Source organism: Salmo salar, chromosome 09 (genome assembly GCF_965601325.2).
Source record: "Salmo salar chromosome 09, fSalSal1, whole genome shotgun sequence".
NCBI classification, from domain to species: Eukaryota; Metazoa; Chordata; class Actinopteri; order Salmoniformes; family Salmonidae; genus Salmo; species Salmo salar.
In genome coordinates this window covers 151,467,825-151,492,563 of record NC_138299.1, presented here as the reverse complement: position 1 = coordinate 151,492,563, position 24,739 = coordinate 151,467,825, and the positions used below count along the sequence as shown (strand labels likewise).

Here is a 24,739-nt window from a genome sequence, read left to right as displayed (position 1 = left end):
TAAGGTGTGTTCTGTGTGTGTAGAGTCTGGTTCTGGTGTTAAGGTGTGTTCTGTGTGTGTAGAGTCTGGTTCTGGTGTTAAGGTGTGTTCTGTGTGTGTTTGTAGAGTCTGGTTCTGGTGTTAAGGTGTGTTCTGTGTGTGTGTAGAGTCTGGTTCTGGTGTTAAGGTGTGTTCTGTGTGTGTGTGTAGAGTCTGGTTCTGGTGTTAAGGTGTGTTCTGTGTGTGTAGAGTCTGGTTCTGGTGTTAAGGTGTGTTCTGTGTGTGTGTAGAGTCTGGTTCTGGTGTTAAGGTGTGTCTGGTGTAGAGTCTGGTTCTGGTGTTAAGGTGTGTAGAGTCTGGTTCTGGTGTTAAGGTGTGTTCTGTGTGTGTAGAGTCTGGTTCTGGTGTTAAGGTGTGTTCTGTGTGTGTTTGTAGAGTCTGGTTCTGGTGTTAAGGTGTGTTCTGTGTGTGTTTGTAGAGTCTGGTTCTGGTGTTAAGGTGTGTTGTGTAGAGTCTGGTTCTGGTGTTAAGGTGTGTTCTGTGTGTGTAGAGTCTGGTTCTGGTGTTAAGGTGTGTTCTGTGTGTGTTGTAGAGTCTGGTTCTGGTGTTAAGGTGTGTTCTGTGTGTGTAGAGTCTGGTTCTGGTGTTAAGGTGTGTTCTGTGTGTGTTTGTAGAGTCTGGTTCTGGTGTTAAGGTGTGTTCTGTGTGTGTAGAGTCTGGTTCTGGTGTTAAGGTGTGTTCTGTGTGTGTTTGTAGAGTCTGGTTCTGGTGTTAAGGTGTGTTCTGTGTGTGTGTGTAGAGTCTGGTTCTGGTGTTAAGGTGTGTTCTGTGTTTGTAGAGTCTGGTTCTGGTGTTAAGGTGTGTTCTGTGTGTGTGTTTGTAGAGTCTGGTTCTGGTGTTAAGGTGTGTTCTGTGTGTGTTTGTAGAGTCTGGTTCTGGTGTTAAGGTGTGTTCTGTGTGTGTGTGTAGAGTCTGGTTCTGGTGTTAAGGTGTGTTCTGTGTGTGTAGAGTCTGGTTCTGGTGTTAAGGTGTGTTCTGTGTGTGTGTGTAGAGTCTGGTTCTGGTGTTAAGGTGTGTTCTGTGTGTGTTTGTAGAGTCTGGTTCTGGTGTTAAGGTGTGTAGAGTCTGGTTCTGGTGTTAAGGTGTGTAGAGTCTGGTTCTGGTGTTAAGGTGTGTTCTGTGTGTGTTTGTAGAGTCTGGTTCTGGTGTTAAGGTGTGTTCTGTGTGTGTTTGTAGAGTCTGGTTCTGGTGTTAAGGTGTGTTCTGTGTGTGTGTTGTAGAGTCTGGTTCTGGTGTTAAGGTGTGTTCTGTGTGTGTAGAGTCTGGTTCTGGTGTTAAGGTGTGTTCTGTGTGTGTTGTAGAGTCTGGTTCTGGTGTTAAGGTGTGTTCTGTGTGTGTAGAGTCTGGTTCTGGTGTTAAGGTGTGTTCTGTATGTGTGTGTAGAGTCTGGTTCTGGTGTTAAGGTGTGTTCTGTATGTGTTTGTAGAGTCTGGTTCTGGTGTTAAGGTGTGTTCTGTGTGTGTAGAGTCTGGTTCTGGTGTTAAGGTGTGTTCTGTGTGTGTAGAGTCTGGTTCTGGTGTTAAGGTGTGTTTGTAGAGTCTGGTTCTGGTGTTAAGGTGTGTTCTGTGTGTGTGTAGAGTCTGGTTCTGGTGTTAAGGTGTGTTTGTAGAGTCTGGTTCTGGTGTTAAGGTGTGTTTATAGAGTCTGGTTCTGGTGTTAAGGTGTGTTCTGTGTGTGTTTGTAGAGTCTGGTTCTGGTGTTAAGGTGTGTTCTGTGTGTGTTTGTAGAGTCTGGTTCCAGTGTTAAAGTACGTGCGAGGGGAGCACCTATCCCAGGACCACTGGTTGGATCTGTTCAGACTGTTGGGTCTTCCTAAAGGCACCACCCTGGAGAGACTGACCTTCTGGGATCTCCTCAGTGTGTCTGACAGCATCACTGACCGAGCCCTGGAGCTCAAGGACCTGAACAGCAGAGCCCAGGCGGAGGTGACCATCAGAGAGGCTCTCAGGGAGCTGGACCTGTGGGGGACTGGAGCTGCCTTCACCCTCACTGAGTACACAGACAGCACCGGACTCACACTCACACTCATCAAGGACTGGAAGGACATGGTCAACCAGGTAAGGTACAATACCGACACTACCGGACACACTGACTACCAGACACACTGACTACCGGACACACTGACTACCAGACACACTGACTACCGGACACACTGACTACCGGACACACTGACTACCGGACACACTGACTACCGGACACACTGACTACCAGACACACTGACTACCGGACACACTGACTACCGGACACACTGACTACCAGACACACTACCGGACACACTCACACTACCGGACACACTGACTACCAGACACACTGACTACCAGACACACTGACTACCGGACACACTGACTACCAGACACACTGACTACCAGATACACTGACTACCAGACACACTGACTACCAGACACACTACCGGACACACTCACACTACCAGACACACTCACACTACCAGACACACTGACTACCGGACACACTGACTACCAGACACACTGACTACCAGACACACTGACTACCAGACACACTGACTACCAGACACACTGACTACCAGACACACTGACTACCGAACACACTGACTACCGAACACACTGACTACCGAACACACTGACTACCAGACACACTGACTACCAGACACACTGACTACCGAACACACTGACTACCGAACACACTGACTACCAGACACACTGACTACCAGACACACTGACTACCAGACACACTGACTACCAGACACACTACCAGACACACTGACTACCGGACACACTGACTACCAGACACACTGACTACCAGACCACTGACTACCGGACACACTGACTACCAGACACACTGACTACCAGACACACTACCGGACACACTCACACTACCGGACACACTGACTACCAGACACACTGACTACCAGACACACTGACTACCAGACACACTGACTACCAGACACACTGACTACCAGACACACTGACTACCGAACACACTGACTACCAGACACACTGACTACCGAAGACACTGACTACCAGACACACTGACTACCAGACACACTGACTACCGAACACACTGACTACCAGACACACTACCGGACACACTCACACTACCGGACACACTCACACTACCGGACACACTCACACTACCGGACACACTCACACTACCGGACACACTCACACTACCGGACACACTCACACTACCGGTAGATATCTCAAAGTGCTGTACAGAAACCCAGCCTAAAACCCCAAACAGCAAGCAATGCAGGTGAAAGAAGCACGGTGGCTAGGAAAAACTCCCTAGGAAAAACTCCCTAGAAAGGCCAAAAACCTAGGAAGAAACCTAGAGAGGAACCAGGCTATGAGGGGTGGCCAGTCCTCTTCTGGCTGTGCAGGGTGGATATTATAACAGAACATGGTCAAGATGTTAAAATGTTCATAAATGACCAGCATGGTCTAATAATAATAATCATAGTAGTTGTCGAGGGTGCAACAAGCACGTCCGGTGAACAGGTCAGGGTTCCATAGCCGCAGGCAGAACAGTTGAAACTGGAGCAGCAGCACGGCCAGGTGGACTGGGCAATGGTCCTAGGGCTCAGGTCCTCCGAGAGAAAGAAAGAGAGAAAGAGAGAATTAGAGAGAGCATATTTCAATTCACACAGGACACCGGATAAGACAAGAGAAATACTCCAGATGTAACAGACTGACCCTAGCCCCCTGACACATAAACTACTGCAGCATAAATACTGGAGGCTGAGACAGGAGGGATCAGGAGACACTGTGGCCCCATCCGATGAAACCCCCGGACAGGGCCAAACAGGCAGGATATAACCCCACCCACTTTGCCAAAACACAGCCCCCACACCACTAGAGGGATGTCTCCAACCACCAACTTACCGTCCTAAGACAAGGCCGAGTATAGCCCACAAAGATCTCCGCCACGGCACAACCCAAGGGGGGGCGCCAACCCAGACAGGAAGACCACGTCAGTGACTCAGCCCACTCAAGTGACGCACACCTCCCATGGACGGCATGGAAGAACACCAGTACGCCAGTGACTCAGCCCCTGTAAAAGGGTTAGAGGCAGAGAATCCCAGTGGAGAGAGGGGAACCGGCAAGGCAGAGACAGCAAGGGCGGTTCGTTGCTCCAGCCTTTCCGTTCACCTTCACTCTCCTGGGCCAGACTATACTTAATCATAGGACCTACTGAAGAGATAAGTCTTCAGTAAAGACTTAAAGGTTGAGACTGAGTCTGCGTCTCTCACATGGGTAGGCAGACCATTCCATAAAAATGGAGCTCTATAGGAGAAAGCCCTACCTCCAGCCGTTTGCTTAGAAATTCTAGGGACAATTAGGAGGCCTGCGTCTTGTGACCGTAGCGTACGTGTAGGTATGTACGGCAGGACCAAATCGTAAAGATAGGTAGGAGCAAGCCCATGTAATGCTTTGTAGGTTAGCAGTAAAACCTTGAAATCAGCCCTTGCCTTAACAGGAAGCCAGTGTAGGGAGGCTAGCACTGGAGTAATATGATCACATTTTTTGGTTCTAGTCAGGATTCTAGCAGCCGTATTTAGCACTAACTGAAGTTTTATTTAGTGCTTTATCCGGGTAGCCGGAAAGTAGAGCATTGCAGTAGTCCAGCCTAGAAGTAACAAAAGCATAGATTAATTTTTCTGCGTCATTTTTGGACAGAACGTTTCTGATTTTTGCAATGTTACGTAGATGGAAAAAAGCTGTCCTTGAAACAGTCTTGATATGTTCTTCAAAAGAGAGATCAGGGTCCAGAGTAACGCCGAGGTCCTTCACAGTTTTATTTGAGACGACTGTACAACCATCCAGATTAATTGTCAGATTCAACAGAAGATCTCTTTGTTTCTTGGGACCTAGAACAAGCATCTCTGTTTTGTCAGAGTTTAAAAGTAGAAAGTTTGCAGCCATCCATTTCTTTATGTCTGAAACACAGGCTTCTAGCTTGGGCAATTTTGGGGCTTCACCATGTTTCATTGAAATGTACAGCTGTGTGTCGTCCGCATAGCAGTGAAATTTAACATTATGTTTTCGAATGACATCCCCAAGAGGTAAAATATATAGTGAAAACAATAGTGGTCCTAAAACGGAACCTTGAGGAACACCGAAATGTACAATTGATTTGTCAGAGGACAAACCATTCACAGAGACAAACTGATATCTTTCCGACAGATAAGATCTAAACCAGGCCAGAACTTGTCCATGTAGACCAATTTGGGTTTCCAATCTCTCCAAAAGAATGTGGTGATCGATGGTATCAAAAGTGGCACTAAGATCTAGGAGCACGAGAACAGATGCAGAGCCTCGGTCTGACGTCATTAAAAGGTCATTTACCACCTTCACAAGTGCAGTCTCAGTGCTATGATGGGGTCTAAAACCAGACTGAAGCGTTTTGTATACATTGTTTGTCTTCAGGAAGGCAGTGAGTTGCTGTGCAACAGCTTTTTCTAAAATGTTTCAGAGGAATGGAAGATTCGATATAGGCCGATAGTTTTTTATAATTTCTGGGTCAAGATTCGGCTTTTTCAAGAGAGGCTTTATTACTGCCACTTTTAGTGAGCTTGGTACACATCCGGTGGATAGAGAGCCGTTTATTATGTTCAACATAGGAGGGCCAAGCACAGGAAGCAGCTCTTTCAGTAGTTTAGTTGGAATAGGGTCCAGTATGCAGCTTGAGGGTTTGGAGGCCATGATTATTTTCATCATTGTGTCAAGAGATATAGTACTAATTGGATGTTCTTACAGGCACTTTAGTATTGCCAGTGTAACAGTATAGCTTCCGTCCCTCTCCTCGCTCCTACCTGGGCTCAAACCAGGAACACATCGACAACAGCCACCCTCGAAGCAGCGTTACCCATGCAGAGGAAGGGAAACAACCACTCCCAAGTCTCAGAGCGAGTGACGTTTGAAACGCTATTAGCGTGCAACCCGCTAACTAGCTAGCCATTTCACATCGGTTACACCAGCCTAATCTTGGGAGTTGACAGGCTTGAAGGGGTGGGTATAATTTGTGGAACGTTCCAACAGGAATCTGTTCCAAAAAACGTAAAGTAAAAGGTTGCCAACCAACAACGCATACAAAGTAGCAACGCATACAAACCTAGCTAACTAGCTGCCGAATAGGCATCAACTCACCACGTAGCTTATTCTTAATGTTTGTCCATAGGCAAACAGACATGTGAGGACAGACATTTTTCGGAATAAATGTGATGAGTGAAAAACGCAATGAAATAGACCACTCCCTAACCGGTATCTTATTCTGCCGCTATACAACTTTGTATGCGTTGTTTTTTGGAAACCTTGTTATTTACGGAGTTTTTGGAATAGATTCCTGTTGGAACGTTCCACAAATTATACCCACCCAGGTTGAAGTCATAAACAGCGTAATGCTTGAAGCACAGCGAAGGGCTGTTTGAATGAATGCTTACGAGCGTGCTGCTGCCTACCACCGCTCAGTCAGACTGCTCTATCAAATCATAGACTTAATTATAATATAATAAACACACAGAAATACGAGCCTTGGGTCATTAATATGGTCGAATCCGGAAACTATCATCTCGAAAACAAAACTTTTTTTTCTTTCAGTGACATATGGAACCGTTCCGTATTTTATCTAACGGGTGACTAAGTCTAAATATTCCTGTTAGGTATTGATGTTTATGGTTAGGTACATTGGTGCAACGACAGTACTTTTTTCGCAAATGCGCTTGTTAAATCAACACCCGTTTGTCGAAGTTGGCTGTGATTCAATGAAAATTAGGCACCGCATCGATCATATGCAACGCAGGACACGTTAGATAAACTAGTAATATCATCAACCATGTGTAGTTAACTAGTGATTATGTTAAGATTGATAGTTTTTTATAAGTCTAATGCTAGCTAGCAACTTACCTTTGCTTCTTGCTGCCCTCGCGTAACAGGTAGTCAGCCTGTTAATCCTTGTGGAGTGCAATGTAAGGCAGGTGGTTAGAGCGTTGGACTGGTAACCGAAGGTTGTAAAAACGAATCCCCCCTGAACAAGGCAGTTAACCCCCGTTTCTAGGCCGTCATTGTAAATTCTTAATATGACTTGCCTAGTTAAATAAAGGTGTAAAAAATAATAATAATAATCGGCAAATCGGTGGCCAAAAATACCGATTACCGATTGTTATGAAAACGTGAAATCGGCCTTAATTAATCGGCCTTTCCGATTGATCGGTCGACCTCTACCGGACACACTACCGGACACACTCACACTACTGGACGCACACACACTACCGGACACACTCACACTACCGGACACACTACCGGACACACTCACACTACCGGACACACTCACACTACCGGACACACTCACACAACCGGACACACTACCGGACACACTCACACTACCGGACACACTCACACTACCGGACACATTACCGGACACACTCACACTACCGGACACACACACACACACTACCTGACACACACACACTACCGGACACACTACCGGACACACACACACTACCGGACACTCACACTACCGGACACACACACACTACCAGACACACTGACTACCGACACACACACACTACCAGACACACACACACACACTACCAGACACACACTCACACTACCGGACACACACACACACACTACCAGACACACACTCACACTACCGGACACACACTCACACTACCGGACACACACTCACACTACCGGACACACACTCACACACACTACCGGACACACACACACTACCGGACACACACACACTACCGGACACACACACACTACCGGACACACACACACTACCGGACACACACACACTACCGGACACACTGACTACCGGACACACTGACCTCATCTCGTCCCATCCAGGTTGGTGATAACCGCTGCCTGCTGCAGTCTCTGAAGGACTCTCCATACTACCGCGGCTTCCAGGACAAGGTGAGTCTTTACAGTTACTCACAACGGAAAGCACTGCATCTTTAAAAGTAGCTGCTTTACCTAGTGTTACTGTGTGTGTGTGTGTGTGTGTGTGTGTGTGTGTGTGTGTGTGTGTGTGTGTGTGTGTGTGTGTGTGTGTGTGTGTGTGTGTGTGTGTGTGTGTGTGTGTGTGTGTGTGTGTGTGTGTGTGTGTGTGTGTGTGTGTGTGTGTGTGTGTGTGTGTGTGTGTGTGTGTGTGTGTGTCCAGGTCAGTCTGTGGGAGGTGCGTCTGTCTGATCTAGATGAGTACCTGGTCAGTCTGAATGCCATCCAGAGGCGCTGGGTCTACCTGGAGCCCATCTTCGGACGGGGGGCTCTGCCCAGGGAACAAGCCCGTTTCAAACGGGTCGACGAGGACTTTAGGTACGCCTGTCTGTGTGTGTGGCTCTGTTTTTTTTCTGGTCCATTGTCCATGTTGTGCTGTGTGTGTTTCTAAGCTGTGTGTATTTGTCAGGTCCATTTTGGCTGATGTCCAGAGAGACAACAGGGTGACATCTCTGAGCTCTCGGGCTGGCATCAGAAACTCCCTCATCACCATCTTAGACCAGCTTCAGCGCTGCCAGAAATCGCTCAACGAGTTCCTAGAGGTACTGAACGATCAACCACCAACCAGAGATCAGTACATCTGTACTTCATTTGATTCGTCAGTCAGTACTAGTCCAAAGATGGATGTATACATCCTCACTAAACATAGAAAAATCAAACATGCACTGAGTACAAAACATTAAGAACACTTTCCTAATATTGAGTTGCACCCCCCTTTACCCTCAGAACAGACTCAATTCGTTGGGCATGGACTCTACAAGGTGTTGAATGTGTTCCACAGGGATGCTGGTCCATGTTGACTCCAATGCTTCCCACAGTTGTGTCATGTTGGCTGGATGTCCTTTGGGTGGTGGACCATTCTTCATACATACGGGAAACTGTTGAGAGTGAAAAACCCAGCAGCGTTGCAGTTCTTGACACAAACCGGTGTGCCTGGAACCTACTACCATACCCTGTTCAAAGGCACTTAAATATTTTGCCCATTCACCCTCTGAATGACACACATACACAATCCATGTCTCAATTGTCTCAAGGCTTAAAAATCCTTCTTTAACCTGTCACCTCCCAACATCTACACTGATTGAAGAGGATTTAACAAGTAACATTAATAAGGGGTCATAGCTTTCATCTGGATTCACCTGGATTCACCTGGTCAGTCTGTCATGGAAAAAGCAGGTGTTCTTAATGTTTTTGTACACTGTGTTGAAGTGTCTGTCCTCTTGTAGGAGAAGCGTTCTGCCTTCCCGCGGTTCTACTTCATTGGAGATGATGACCTGCTGGAGATTCTGGGCCAGGCCACCAACCCCACTGTGATACAGTCACACCTCAAGAAGCTGTTTGCTGGTACACACCTACACACACACACCCACACAAGCTCACACCCTAATCCCAACGTCAATACAGTAACAACTAAAGAAGCTGTCCCCTGGTGAAACTGATGTCTGTAATGACAGTGGATATGACTGTGTTCTCTGTAGGCATCGACAGTGTGGACTTTGACGGGGACTGCCAGCACATTGTGGCCATGCGTTCTCTAGAGGGAGAGGTGGTGGCTCTCAGGAACCTCATACGTATCTCCAACAGCGTAGAGGTAGGGGATTGGAGGGGTCAAAGGGCAGGGGGTAGAGGGTTATATAACTCCTTAATAATGTATGTGTTCCAGGTGTGGCTGGGTGAGCTGTCTGCTGAGATGAAGGAGACTCTGAAACAGCTGCTGTATGAGTGTGTGTCAGCGGGGAGGAAAGGACAGGTGGACCCGTCCCGCTACCCCTCTCAGGTAGGATTCATTACTCATTGATGCTGTCCAACTCTTCTCCTATTGTGTTTTTCCTATATGACTCCTGTCTAACTCCTGTCTGACTCCTGTCCAGACTGACTAATGTATGACTCCTGTATGACTCCTGTCTGACTCCTGTCCAGATTGACTAATGTATGACTCCTGTATGACTCCTGTCTGACTCCTGTCCAGACTGACTAATGTATGACTCCTGTATGACTCCTGTATGACTCCTGTCTGACTCCTGTCCAGACTGACTAATGTATGACTCCTGTATGACTCCTGTCTGACTCCTGTCCAGACTGACTAATGTATGACTCCTGTATGACTCCTGTCTGACTCCTGTCCAGATTGACTAATGTATGAGTCCGGTCTGACTCTTGTTTGACTCCAGTATAACTCTGGTGTAACTCCTGTCTGACTCCTGTCTGACTCCTGTCTGACTCCAGTATATCTCCTGTCTGACTCCAGTATAACTCCAGTATATGCTCCTGTATGACTCCAGTACAGACTCATATCTGACTCCAGTATAACTCCTGTCTGACTCCTGTCTGACTCCCGTATATCTCCTGTCTGACTCCCGTATATCTCCTGTCTGACTCCCGTATATCTCTTGTCTGACTCCTGTCTGACTCCCGTATATCTCCTGTCTGACTCCTGTCTGACTCCCGTATATCTCCTGTCTGACTCCAGTATAACTCCCGTATATCTCTTGTCTGACTCCTGTCTGACTCCCGTATATCTCCTGTCTGACTCCAGTATAACTCCCGTATATCTCCTGTCTGACTGCAGTATAACTCCCGTATAACTCCCGTATATCTCCTGTCTGACTCCCGTATAACTCCCGTATAACTCCAGTATATCTCCTGTCTGACTCCAGTATAACTCCCGTATAACTCCAGTATATCTCCTGTCTGACTCCAGTATAACTCCCGTATAACTCCAGTATATCTCCTGTCTGACTCCAGTATAACTCCCGTATAACTCCAGTATATCTCCTGTCTGACTCCCGTATAACTCCAGTATAACTCCCGTATAACTCCAGTATATCTCCTGTCTGACTCCAGTATAACTCCCGTATAACTCCAGTATATCTCCTGTCTGACTCCCGTATAACTCCCGTATAACTCCCGTATAACTCCTGTCTGACTCCCGTATAACTCCCGTATAACTCCCGTATAACTCCTGTCTGACTCCCGTATAACTCCAGTATAACTCCCGTATATCTCCTGTCTGACTCCCGTATAACTCCCGTATAACTCCCGTATATCTCCTGTCTGACTCCCGTATAACTCCCGTATAACTCCCGTATAACTCCTGTCTGACTCCCGTATAACTCCCGTATAACTCCCGTATAACTCCTGTCTGACTCCCGTATAACTCCAGTATAACTCCCGTATATCTCCTGTCTGACTCCCGTATAACTCCCGTATAACTCCAGTATATCTCCTGTCTGACTCCCGTATAACTCCCGTATAACTCCCGTATAACTCCTGTCTGACTCCCGTATAACTCCCGTATAACTCCCGTATAACTCCTGTCTGACTCCCGTATAACTCCAGTATAACTCCCGTATATCTCCTGTCTGACTCCCGTATAACTCCCGTATAACTCCCGTATATCTCCTGTCTGACTCCAGTATAACTCCAGTATAACTCCCGTATATCTCCTGTCTGACTCCCGTATAACTCCAGTATAACTCCCGTATATCTCCTGTCTGACTCCAGTATAACTCCAGTATATCTCCTGTCTGACTCCCGTATAACTCCAGTATAACTCCCGTATAACTCCTGTCTGACTCCAGTATAACTCCAGTATAACTCCAGTCTGACTCCTGTCTGACTCCAGAATAACTGGTGTAAGTCCTTTCTGACTCCAGTATAACTCCTGTCTGACTCCCGTATAACTCCTGTCTGACTCCTGTCTGACTCCAGAATAACTGGTGTAAGTCCTTTCTGACTCCCGTATAACTCCTGTCTGACTCCCGTATAACTCCTGTCTGACTCCTGTCTGACTCCTGTCTGACTCCCGTATGACTCCTGTCTGACTCCTGTCTGACTCCAGAATAAATGGTGTAACTCCTTTCGGACTCCAGTATAACTCCTGTCTGACTCCTGTCTGACTCCCTATGACTCCTGTCTGACTCCTGTCTGACTCCAGAATAAATGGTGTAACTCCTTTCGGACTCCAGTATAACTCCTGTCTGACTCCTGATTGACTCATGTATGAGTCCGGTCTGACTCCTGTCTGACTCCTGTCTGACTCCAGTATAACTCCTGACTGACTCGAGTATAACTCTTGTCTGAATCCTGTCTGACTCCTGATTGACTCATGTATGACTCCAGTATAACTCCAGTATATCTCCTGTATGACTCCAGTACAACTCATATCTGACTCCCGTATAACTCCAGTATAACTCCCGTATATCTCCTGTCTGACTCCAGTATAACTCCAGTATATCTCCTGTCTGACTCCCGTATAACTCCAGTATAACTCCCGTATAACTCCTGTCTGACTCCAGTATAACTCCAGTATAACTCCTGTCTGACTCCAGTATAACTCCAGTATAACTCCCGTATAACTCCCGTATAACTCCTGTCTGACTCCAGTATAACTCCCGTATAACTCCTGTCTGACTCCAGTATAACTCCAGTATAACTCCTGTCTGACTCCAGAATAACTGGTGTAAGTCCTTTCTGACTCCCGTATAACTCCTGTCTGACTCCCGTATAACTCCTGTCTGACTCCTGTCTGACTCCCGTATGACTCCTGTCTGACTCCTGTCTGACTCCAGAATAAATGGTGTAACTCCTTTCGGACTCCAGTATAACTCCTGTCTGACTCCTGATTGACTCATGTATGAGTCCGGTCTGACTCCTGTCTGACTCCTGTCTGACTCCAGTATAACTCCTGACTGACTCGAGTATAACTCTTGTCTGAATCCTGTCTGACTCCTGATTGACTCATGTATGACTCCAGTATAACTCCAGTATATCTCCTGTATGACTCCAGTACAACTCATATCTGACTCCAGTATAACTCCTGTATGACTCCTGCCTGACTCCAGTATAACTCTGGTGTAACTCCTGGTTGACTCCAATATAACTCCAATATAACTCTTGTCTGACTCTTGTATGTCCTGTATATCGCCAGTATAACTAATGTCTGACTCCTGTCTGACTCCAGTATAACTCTTGTCTGAATCATGTCTGACTCCTGTCCAGATTGACTAATGTATGAGTCCGGTCTGACTCCAGTCTGACTCCGGTCTGACTCCAGTCTGACTCCAGTCTGACTCCTGTCTGACTCCTGTCCAGATTGACTAATGTATGAGTTCAGTCTGACTCTTGTTAGACTCCAGTATAACTCTGGTGTAACTCCAGTCTGACTCCTGTCTGACTCCAGTCTGACTACAGTCTGACTCCTGTCTGACTCCTGATTGACTCCTGTCTGACTCCAGTCTGACTCCTGTGTCTCCTGATGTAGATCCTGTGTAACTCTTGTCTGACTCCTAATCGACTCCTGTCTGACTCCTAATCGACTCCTGTCTGACTCCTGTGTCTCCTGGTGTAAATCCTGTGTAACTCCTGTCTGACATCTAATCGACCCCTGATTGGCTCCTGTATAATATCTGTATGATTCTTGTATCTTCTGGTGTGGAGCCTGTGTCATTTCTGTCTTACTCCTAATCGACTCCTGATTGACTCCTGTTTGACTCCTGTGTTTCCTGGTGTAAATCCTTTGTAACTCCTGTCTGACATCTAATCGACCCCTGATTGGCTCCTGTATAATATCTGTCTGATTCTTGTATCGTCTGGTGTGGAGCCTGTGTCATTTCTGTCTTACTCCTAATCGACTCGTGATTGACTCGTGATTGACTCGTGATTGACTCGTGATTGACTCGTGATTGACTCCTGTGCGACTCCTGTGCGACTCCTGTGCGACTCCTGTGCGACTCCTGTGTGACTCTTGTTGTGTCTGGTTATAGGTCCTGTGCTTGGCAGAGCAGATCCAGTTCACTGAGGAGGTGGAGAGTGGTCTGAGAAACAGCAGTTTGCAGCAGCTGGAGGTGGAGCTCACCGCTAAGCTGGAGCACTACACCAGCGAAGGCACCAGCTCTGAGGAGACGGGAAACACAGGTCTCTGTGTGGTTGCTTGTTGTTAGTGGCTCATTTGGGAGTGGCAGGTAGCCTAGTGGTTAGAGCGTTGGGCCAGTAACTGAAAGGTTGCTAGATCGAATCCCCGAGCTGACAAGAACCTGTCGTTCTGCCCCTGAACAAGGCAGTTAACCCACTGTTCCTAGGCCGTCATTGTAAATAAGACTGTGTTCTTAACTGACCTGCCTAGTTAAATAAAGGTTATCCAGTACGTGTGTGTGTCTCTCCCCAGCTCCCCAGGCTAAAGAGGTCAGATGACCAGTACATGTGTGTGTCTCTCCCCAGCTCCCCAGGCTAAAGAGGTCAGATGACCAGTACATGTGTGTGTCTCTCCCCAGCTCCCCAGGCTAAAGAGGTCAGATGACCAGTACATGTGTGTGTCTCTCCCCAGCTCCCCAGGCTAAAGAGGTCAGATGACCAGTACATGTGTGTGTCTCTCCCCAGCTCCCCAGGCTAAAGAGGTCAGATGACCAGTACATGTGTGTGTCTCTCCCCAGCTCCCCAGGCTAAAGAGGTCAGATGACCAGTACATGTGTGTGTCTCTCCCCAGCTCCCCAGGCTAAAGAGGTCAGATGACCAGTACATGTGTGTGTCTCTCCCCAGCTCCCCAGGCTAAAGAGGTCAGATGACCAGTACATGTGTGTGTCTCTCCCCAGCTCCCCAGGCTAAAGAGGTCAGATGACCAGTACATGTGTGTGTCTCTCCCCAGCTCCCCAGGCTAAAGAGGTCAGATGACCAGTACATGTGTGTGTCTCTCCCCAGCTCCCCAGGCTAAAGAGGTCAGATGACCAGTACATGTGTGTGTCTCTCCCCAGCTCCCCAGGCTAAAGAGGTCAGATGACCAGTACATGTGTGTGTCTCTCCCCAGCTCCCCAGGCTAAAGAGGTCAGATGACCAGTACATGTGTGTGTCTCTCCCCAGCTCCCCAGGCTAAAGAGGTCAGATGACCAGTACATGTGTGTGTCTCTCCCCAGCTCCCCAGGCTAAAGAGGTCAGATGACCAGTACATGTGTGTGTCTCTCCCCAGCTCCCCAGGCTAAAGAGGTCAGATGACCAGTACATGTGTGTGTCTCTCCCCAGCTCCCCAGGCTAAAGAGGTCAGATGACCAGTACATGTGTGTGTCTCTCCCCAGCTCCCCAGGCTAAAGAGGTCAGATGACCAGTACATGTGTGTCTCTCCCCAGCTCCCCAGGCTAAAGAGGCTTGCTAAGAGGCTGCAGTAATAACTATCAGTCTAATCTTATGGCCGGCCCCTAATGAATAGCTAGGGAGAGCCCCGGTGATGTGGGGACCGGCTGGGGAGGAGAAGCTCTCTGACTGAGGGAGAGCCCCGGTGATGTGGGGACCGGCTGGGGAGGAGAAGCTCTCTGACTGAGGGAGAGCCCCGGTGATGTGGGGACCGGCTGGGGAGGAGAAGCTCTCTGACTGAGGGAGAGCCCCGGTGATGTGGGGACCGGCTGGGGAGGAGAAGCTCTCTGACTGAGGGAGAGCCCCGGTGATGTGGGGACCGGCTGGGGAGGAGAAGCTCTCTGACTGAGGGAGAGCCCCGGTGATGTGGGGACCGGCTGGGGAGGAGAAGCTCTCTGACTGAGGGAGAGCCCCGGTGATGTGGGGACCGGCTGGGGAGGAGAAGCTCTCTGACTGAGGGAGAGCCCCGGTGATGTGGGGACCGGCTGGGGAGGAGAAGCTCTCTGACTGAGGGAGAGCCCCGGTGATGTGGGGACCGGCTGGGGAGGAGAAGCTCTCTGACTGAGAGGCCACAAAGCTCCGCTCACATCACTAATGCCTAAGCATTAGATACAGTCCTGGGGGAGACATGACTAGGGCCAGATCTAAAAGCATCTTATCAATATCGTTAGCATTATCAACAACCACATGGCCTGAGCATGAAAGACTCTCGGCCTACATAGCTCTGATCAGAATCTGTGCACTATAGTGGTAATAGTGAGCCATTTTGAGAGACAGGGTCTGTGCTGATAGTATTCTTCTCCCCCATAGAGTCAAGTGTGTTGCAGCTGAAGCTGAAGGCTCTGATCCTGGACATCATCCATAACATCAGTGTAGTGAAGCAGCTGTGTGAGGCGGGGGTGAGCAGCCCCGACTCCTGGGCCTGGAGGAAACAGCTCCGTTTCTACCTCAACAACGACAAATGCTGCGCCATACAGATGGTTGACGCTCACTTCAGCTACACATACGAGTACCAGGTACAAAAACCTCCACAGATATACAGTACCAGTCAACCGTTTGGACACATCTAGTCATTCAAGGTTTTTGTTATTTTTCGTTTTTACTATTGTCTATATTGTAGAATAATAGTGAAGACTCAAAACTATGAAATAACACATATAGAATCATGTAGTAACCAAAAAAAGTGTTAAAACAAATGAAAATATATTTTATATTTGAGATTGTTCAATGTAGCCACCCTTTGCCTTGATGACAGCTTTGCACACTTTTGGCATTCTCTCAACCAGCTTCATGAGGTAGTCACCTGGAATGCATTTCAATTAACAGGTGTGCCTTGTTAAAAGTTGATTTGTGGAATTTCTTTCCTTCTTAATGCGTTTTAGCCAATTAGTTGTTTTGTGACAAGGTAGGTGGGATACAGAAGATAGCCCTATTTGGTAAAAGACCAAGTTGATATTATGGCAAGAACAGCTCAAATAAGCAAAGAGAAACAACAGTCCATCATTACTTTAAGACAGTCCTTCTCAAATAGTGGGGCGCGCCCCCCTGGGGGGGCTCGGAGCGATGCCGAGGGGGGGGGGCGCTTGTGACCCCGGGGAACATGCTTTTTTTTGCCGCAGGGAGTAGGGTTCTTTTGCACCGAACAAGAGCACACAGCACAGAGCAGGAGATATGAAGTGCAGATAACAAACCCTTAAGAGACACCATGGAAAAATATTTAACAGGGATGAAAAGAAAGGCAGAGAGAGACGGAGATAATGAGACAAACGTAAGTCTCCCGAAAGCTAAGACGAGGAAATATGACAAAGCGTATGTAGCGCTTGGCTTCACTGTGACTACTGTGGGAGACGAGGAAAGACCGGTATGTTTATTGTCTAAAAATGTTGGCAGCGGACAGCATGAAGCCAAATAAATGTATGCGTCACTTAAAGACATTACACCCCAATCACGCTGATACGCCGCTTGAGTTTTTCAGCGAAAACGTGCCGAATATTGCAACAATCGTCCCGCTTTGTGAATGCTACTTCAGTAAACCAGCGAGCACTGTTAGCATCATATAAGGTGGCGTACCAAATTGCTCAGTGCAAAAAACCCCACTCCATAGCAGAGGAGCTGATACTGCCTGCAGCATTAGACACGGTCTCTGTCATGCTGGATGACGCAAGTGCTGCAAAAATAAAAACTCTCCCTCTGTCCAATGACACTGTCACCAGACGTATAAATGACATTGCTAACGATCTTAAAGAACAGCTGGTAGATAAACTCAAAGACAAACGTTTTGCCTTACAGTTCGATGAAGCAACTGACAGCAACAAAGACTGTTTGTTTATCGCTTATGTACGTTTTGACATGACAAACTCCCTGTGTGAGGATCTACTTTTTTGTAAATATGTCAGAGACAGAGCCACAGCTGAAGAGCTATTCAAAATGCTGAACTGCTTCCTGACTGAGAATGGGCTAAAGTGGGAGAACTGCATTGGTGTTTGCAGGGATGAGAAAAGGACTTCGGGCACTCATCAAGAAGGCCTCACCTAATGCTGAGTGGACACACTGTTATACACAGAGAAGCACTGGCATCAAGGCACCTTTCCTCTGAATTAAGTGAGGTTATGACTGACATTGTAGGTGTAGTCAATTTTATAAAGACCAGACCACTAAAAACAAGAGTCTTCTCTGCTATCTGTGAGGAGATGGGAGCTGAACATCAGGCTGTGCTGTTTCACAGTGAAGCAAGGTGGCTGTCACGAGGAAAAGTCTTGTCCCGAGTTTTTGAGCTCAGAGAGCAGATAAGAATGTTTTTGGAGCAGGAGCACAAGTATGACCTCGCAGAACATTTTTGTGATGAGAACTTCCTGGCAAAACTGGCCTACCTGAGTGACATATTTGGAAAGCTAAATGAACTAAATCTACAGCTTCAAGGGAAAGATAAACACCTCTCTCAGGTCACAGACAAGTCCAGCTCTTTCACTCGAAAGCTTGCAATGTGGGGCAGGCGACTTGATGAAGGAAATACTGATTCATTCGAGAACCTGCATGAATTTGTTGACACTACTGACTATGATGCCACCTCAGTGATTCCATATATTAAGGAGCATATTTCATCACAGGTCGGATTCTTTAAAAAGTACTTCACTGAAAACAGTTCCCAATGTGACTGGGTGAGAGATCCTTTCAATGCACCAGTTCCAACTGGTTTCAGCTCTACAGAGGAGGACCAGTTCATTGATATGACGTCTGACTCCGCATTAAGACTGAGGTTCACATCACAGACACTGAGTGAATTCTGGCTGAGTGTAGAGAGGCAGTATCCACTCTTAGGGCAGAGGGCCATGGGCATTCTTCTTCCTTTTGCAACATCTTATCTTTGTGAGACTGGCTTCTCTGCTGTTGCTGCACTGAAGACCAAGTACAGGTCTCAGCTAAACATTGAGCAGGAGCTGAGAGTTGCAGTATCATGCTTCAAACTCCGCTTCGAAAAGCTGTGCTCTGCAAAACGTGCTCATTGTAGCCATTTAATCCTGACTTCCTCATTTTGATTTAAAAAAATCAGCACAAATTGTTTTATTCATTTTTGTTTTATAGGTCAGTGTTTCACATATTGTGCTCCTGAGTTAATGTTGCTGATCAATTTGAATTTATTATTATTTATTGATTATATTTAATTTAAATTTTCAGTATCAAATGGTCAAAAAATGTTTACAGTTTAAATAAGTTTAGAATTTTTTTTTACATTTCAGGCAAATTGATGCACTAAGTCTTTTCTGTTACAGACTAAAAAACTATGTTAATAAAGTTATTCTTTGTTGTAAGTTGATCTATATTTCTTTCTTTTTTCTTTTCTTTAATGTTAATAAGGATACAATGTTATGCAGAAGTGTACTTATAACAATTTTATAGACAAATTACATTTTACAGTCGCGGCGGAGAGTTGGGGGGGCGCGAAATGTTTACTTCTTCCTAGGGGGGGGGGCCTAACAGAAAATAATTGAGAAGCACTGCTTTACGACATGAAGGTCCGTCAATATGGAACATTTCAAGAACTTTGAAAGTTTCTTCAAGTACAGTCACAAAAATGATTGAGCGCTATGATGATGCTGGCTGTCATGAGGACCACCACAGGAAAGGAAGACCCAGAGTTACCTCTGCTGCAGAGGATAAATGCTAATGCTTCAGAGTTCAAGTAACAGACACATCTCAACATCAACTGTTCAGAGGAGACTGTGTGAATCAGGCCTTCATGGTCTAATTGCTGCAAAGAAACCACTACTAAAGGACACCAATAAGAAGAAGAGACTTGCTTGGGCCAAGAAACACGAGCAATGGACATTAGACCAGTGGAAATCTGTCCTTTTGGTCTGATGAGTGCAAATTTCAGATTTTAGGTTCCAACCTCTGTGTCTTTGTAAGACGTAGAGCAGGTGAACGGATGACCTCTGCATGTGTGGTTCCCACCGTGAAGCATGGAGGAGGAGATGTGATGATGTGGGGGTGCTTTGCTGGTGACACTGTCGGTGATTTATTTAGAATTCAAGGCACACTTAACCAGCATGGTTACCACAGAATTCTGCACCGATACACAATCCCATCTGGTTTGCGCTTAGTGGGATTATCATTTGTTTTTCAACAGGACAATGACCCAACACACCTCCAGGCTGTGCAAGGGCTATTTGACCAAGAAGGAGAGTGATGGTGTGCTGCATCAGATTTTTTTACAATTCTTTTTTATTTAACCAGGTAGGCCAGTTGAGAACAAGTTCTCATTTACAACTGCGACCTGGCCAAGATAAAGCAAAGCAGTGTGACAAAACAACACAGAGTTACACATGGGATAAACATTTGTACAGTTAATAACACAATAGAAAAATCTGTATACAGTGTGTGCAAATGAAGTAAGGAGGTAAGGCAATAAATAGGCCAATAGTGCCGAAGTAAGTACAGTTTAGCAATTTACACTGGAGTGATATATGTGCAGATGAGGATGTGCAAGTAGAAATACTGGTGTGCAAAAGAGCAGAAAAACAAAAATATATGGGGATGAGGTAGGTAGGTGGTTGGATGGGCTATTTACAGATGGGTGACCTGGCCTCCACAATCACCCAACCTCAACTCAATTCAGATGGTTTGGGATGAGTTGGACCGCAGAGTGAAGGAAAAGCAGGCAACAAGTGCTCAGCAAATGTGGGAACTCCAACAAGACTGTTGGAAAAGCATTCCAGGTGAAGCTGGTTGAGAGAATGCCAAGCGTTTGCAAAGCCTGTCATCAAGGCAAAAGGTGGCTACTTTCACTTCTCTGGGCTAGGTGGGACGTGACCGTCCCACACTATTCAACAGCCAGTGAAATAGCATGGCATGAAATACAAAGCGGCAAAAATCTCATTTCATTTTCTCAAACAATCAACTATTTCACACCATTTTAAAGATAAGACTCTCGTTAATCTAACCACATTGTCCGATTTCAAAAAGGCTTTACGGCGAAAGCATAAAATTAGATTATGTTAGGACATAAATTTCATAACAAAATCCACACAGCCATTTTCCAAGCAAGGACATGCATCACAAAAACCAAAAGTGCAGCTAAAATATTCACTAACCTTTTGATGATCTTCATCAGATGGCACTCATAGGACTTCATGTTATACAATACATGTATGTTTTGCTCGATAAAGTTCATATTTATATCCAAATACAGCATTTTACATTGGCGCGTGATGTTCAGAAAATGTATTCCCACCAAAACTCCCGGGGAGGTGCACATCAATTTACAAAAATACTCATCATAAACGTTGATAAAATTTACAACAGTTATTGAAAGAATTATAGATACACTACTCCTTGACGCAACCGCTTTCTCAGATTTCAAAATAACTTTATGAGAAAGCACATTGTTCAATATTCTGAGTACATAGCTCAGCCATCGAAGCAAGCTATACAGCTACCCGCCAAGTTCTGGCATCAACAAAACTCTGAATTAGTATTACAAATATTCTCTTACCTTTGCTGATCTTCGTCAGAATGCACTCCGAGGACTCCTACTTCCACAAGAAATGTTCGTTTTGTTTGAAATACTCCATATTTATGTCCAAATACCTCCGTTTTGTTTGTGCGTTCAGATCACTATCCAAAGGCATAACGCGCGAGCGCAGTACCAGAGACGAAAAGTCAAATAGTTCCATTACCGTTCGTAGAAACATGTCAAACGTTGTTTACAATCAATCCTTAGGGTATTTTTAAGATAAAACGTAGATAATATTCCAAGCGGACAATAACGTATTCATTCAAGAAGAAAAAGGAGGGGCGCGCTGTCGGGCTCGCGCATCACCAAGTCCTTTGTCCATAGGCAGTCCACTCATTGACTGAGCTCCTATTCTCTGCCCAGTAACAGGAGAAGGAGGAAACAAGTTTGTAAAGGCTGTTGACAGCCAAGGGAAGCCTTAGGAAGTGCAACGTGACCCCACAGACACTGTAGTTTCGATAGGGATTCAAAAGAAGAACTACAATTCTCAGATTTCCACACTTCCGGGTTGGATTTTTCTCAGGTTTTTGCCTGCTATATGAGTTATGTTATACTCACAGACATCATTCAAACAGTTTTAGAAACTTCAGAGTGTTTTCTATCCAAATCTACTAATACTATGCAAATATTTGACTCTGGGCCCGAGTATTAGGCCGTTTACTCTGGGCACGCTTTTCATCCGAAATCAAAAATACTGCCCCCTATACCTTGACAGGTTAAAGAATCTCAAATGTAGAATATAGTAAAAATAAAGAAAAACCCTTGAATGAGTAGGTGTGTCCAAACTTTTGACTGGTACTTTACTTCTGACCACCTCATCTACACACACCTGTACACGTCTAAATGAGATTCTACACACTTCAGTACAAGGCAACAGTTAAACTACAGCACTGCACCGTTAGAGGGAGACGTTCACCCAGAGATGAGGACACCTCTGAATGACTCCATTAGCCCTGCTACACTGTGTGTTCTGCAGTCTCTCTGCAGAGTCTGCCTCACACACTGTCATCCCCTCTCTCTCTCTCTCTCTTTCCCTGTCACTCTCTCCATCCCCTCCTCTCTCTATGTCTCCCAGGGTAATGCGTCTAAGCTGGTCCACACCCCCCTGACTGATAAGTGTTATCTGACCCTGACCCAGGCCATGATGATGGGTTTGGGGGGAAACCCCTACGGTCCTGCCGGCACCGGCAAGACTGAGTCAGTCAAAGCCCTGGGGGGCCTGTTCGGAAGACAAGTACTGGTCTTCAACTGTGATGAGGTAAACACACACGCAGTCACACATGTGACGAATGCACACATACGCATGCACGAACAGACACATTAGTAAAACTCAGAAATGTAACAAAGTGAATTGTATTTTTTGGAAAAGAAATTAGCTAATTTCAAGAAAGGATGGATTAAATAAATAAATGATGAATAAATAAAGTAAATGAATAAAGGATAGATGGATAAATCAAGTAAATGAATGAATGAATGGTGTGTTGCAGGGTATAGATGTGAAGTCTATGGGGCGTATCTTTGTGGGCCTGGTGAAGTGTGGAGCGTGGGGCTGCTTTGATGAGTTCAACCGCCTGGAGGAGGCTGTGCTGTCTGCAGTGTCCATGCAGATACAGGCCATCCAGAACTCACTGAAGAACCACAGGACCAGCTGTGAGCTGCTGGGCAAGGAGGTGACCACACACAGTCACACAGTCACTTAGGCATTCTTGCACACAGATACTTGTATGGTATATTGCACACTGGTATTTTAAACTCTTGCTGCCTTTTCTCTCTGTCTCTGTGTCTGTCTGTCAGGTGGAGTTGGACCCTAACTCGGGGGTGTTTATAACGTTGAATCCAGCTGGGAAGGGTTATGGAGGGAGACAGAAGCTGCCTGACAACCTGAAGCAGCTGTTCAGGCCCGTGGCCATGTCCCGACCAGACAACGAGCTCATCGCTGAGGTCATCCTCTACTCAGAGGGCTTCAAAGACGGAGAGATACTGGGACGCAAGCTGGTCGCCATCTTCAACCTCGCCAGGTGTGTCTTTGTGTCTATTCCAAAGTGATAGTGCAACTTTTTGGCAACTAATCCCCTTTTCCACTTCCCCAGTGTCGTGACGTTGTATTAGTTAATGTGACGACTGTTGCTCAACAAATGATTAAATCAAATCAAATCAAATTTATTTATATAGCCCTTCGTACATCAGCTGATATCTCAAAGTGCTGTACAGAAACCCAGCCTAAAACCCCAAACAGCAAGCAATGCATGTGAAAGAAGCACGGTGGCTAGGAAAAACTCCCTAGGAAAAACTCCCTAGAAAGGCCAAAACCTAGGAAGAAACCTAGAGAGGAACCAGGCTATGAGGGGTTGCCAGTCCTCTTCTGGCTGTGCCGGGTGGATATTATAACAGAACATGGTCAAGATGTTAAAATGTTCATAAATGACCAGCGTGGTCAAATAATAATAATCATAGTAGTTGTCGAGGGTGCAACAAGCACGTCCGGTGGACAGGTCAGGGTTCCATAGCCGCAGGCAGAACAGTTGAAACTGGAGCAGCAGCACGGCCAGGTGGACTGGGGACAGCAAGGAGTCATCATGCCAGGTAGTCCTGAGGGAAAGAAAGAAAGAGAGAATTAGAGAGAGCATATTTAAATTCACACAGGACACCGGATAAGACAAGAGAAATACTCCAGATGTAACAGACTGACCCTAGCCCCCCGACATATAAACTACTGCAGCATAAATACTGGAGGCTGAGACAGGAGGGATCAGGAGACACTGTGGCCCCATCCGATGATACCCCCGGACAGGGCCAAACAGGCAGGATATAACCCCACCCACTTTGCCAAAGCACAGCCCCCACACCACTAGAGGGATGTCTCCAACCACCAACTTACCGTCCTAAGACAAGGCCGAGTATAGCCCACAAAGATCTCCGCCAAGGCACAACCCAAGGGGGGGGCGCCAACCCAGACAGGAAGACCACGTCAGTGACTCAACCCACTCAAGTGACGCACCCCTCCCATGGACGGCATGGAAGAACACCAGTAAGCCAGTGACTCAGCCCCTGTAATAGGGTTAGAGGCAGAGAATCCCAGTGGAGAGAGGGGAATCGGCAAGGCAGAGACAGCAAGGGCGGTTCGTTGCTCCAGCCTTTCCGTTCACCTTCACACCCCTGGGCCAGACTATACTTAATCATAGGACCTACTGAAGAGATAAGTCTTCAGTAAAGACTTAAAGGTTGAGACTGAGTCTGCGTCTCTCACATGGGTAGGCAGACCATTCCATAAAAATGGAGCTCTATAGGAGAAAGCCCTGCCTCCAGCCGTTTGCTTAGAAATTCTAGGGACAATTAGGAGGCCTGCGTCTTGTGACCGTAGCGTACGTGTAGGTATGTACGGCAGGACCAAATCGGAAAGATAGGTAGGTTTCTAATTGCGTTATTAAATGAATCAAGCAATTATTAACTCATTAACCTGGGGCACCATGGGAAAATTTGTTTTATTGAGTTTCTATTTCCCAAATTAACTCAAAGAATATCAGAATATCGATTTTACAACAGTCACTAATTAATCAATTTCCTCTACAGTCTCATTCTG

General features: G+C 46.4%; 1 protein-coding gene across 1 annotated transcript in view; it reads left to right on the top strand.

The window, feature by feature from the left end:
- The window catches only part of dync2h1 (dynein cytoplasmic 2 heavy chain 1), a 328,531-nt gene that overhangs the window by 22,494 nt on the left and 281,298 nt on the right, over positions 1–24,739 (top strand). Inside the window, exons 25-36 of the mRNA XM_082956441.1 lie at positions 1,767–2,096; positions 7,872–7,940; positions 8,188–8,342; positions 8,434–8,566; positions 9,251–9,368; positions 9,503–9,615; positions 9,688–9,801; positions 13,790–13,940; positions 15,957–16,162; positions 22,235–22,417; positions 22,647–22,829; positions 22,954–23,177. Of these exons, the coding sequence (XP_082812567.1) occupies positions 1,767–2,096; positions 7,872–7,940; positions 8,188–8,342; positions 8,434–8,566; positions 9,251–9,368; positions 9,503–9,615; positions 9,688–9,801; positions 13,790–13,940; positions 15,957–16,162; positions 22,235–22,417; positions 22,647–22,829; positions 22,954–23,177 (1,979 nt within the window). The remainder of the gene's footprint in view (positions 1–1,766; positions 2,097–7,871; positions 7,941–8,187; positions 8,343–8,433; positions 8,567–9,250; positions 9,369–9,502; positions 9,616–9,687; positions 9,802–13,789; positions 13,941–15,956; positions 16,163–22,234; positions 22,418–22,646; positions 22,830–22,953; positions 23,178–24,739) is intronic.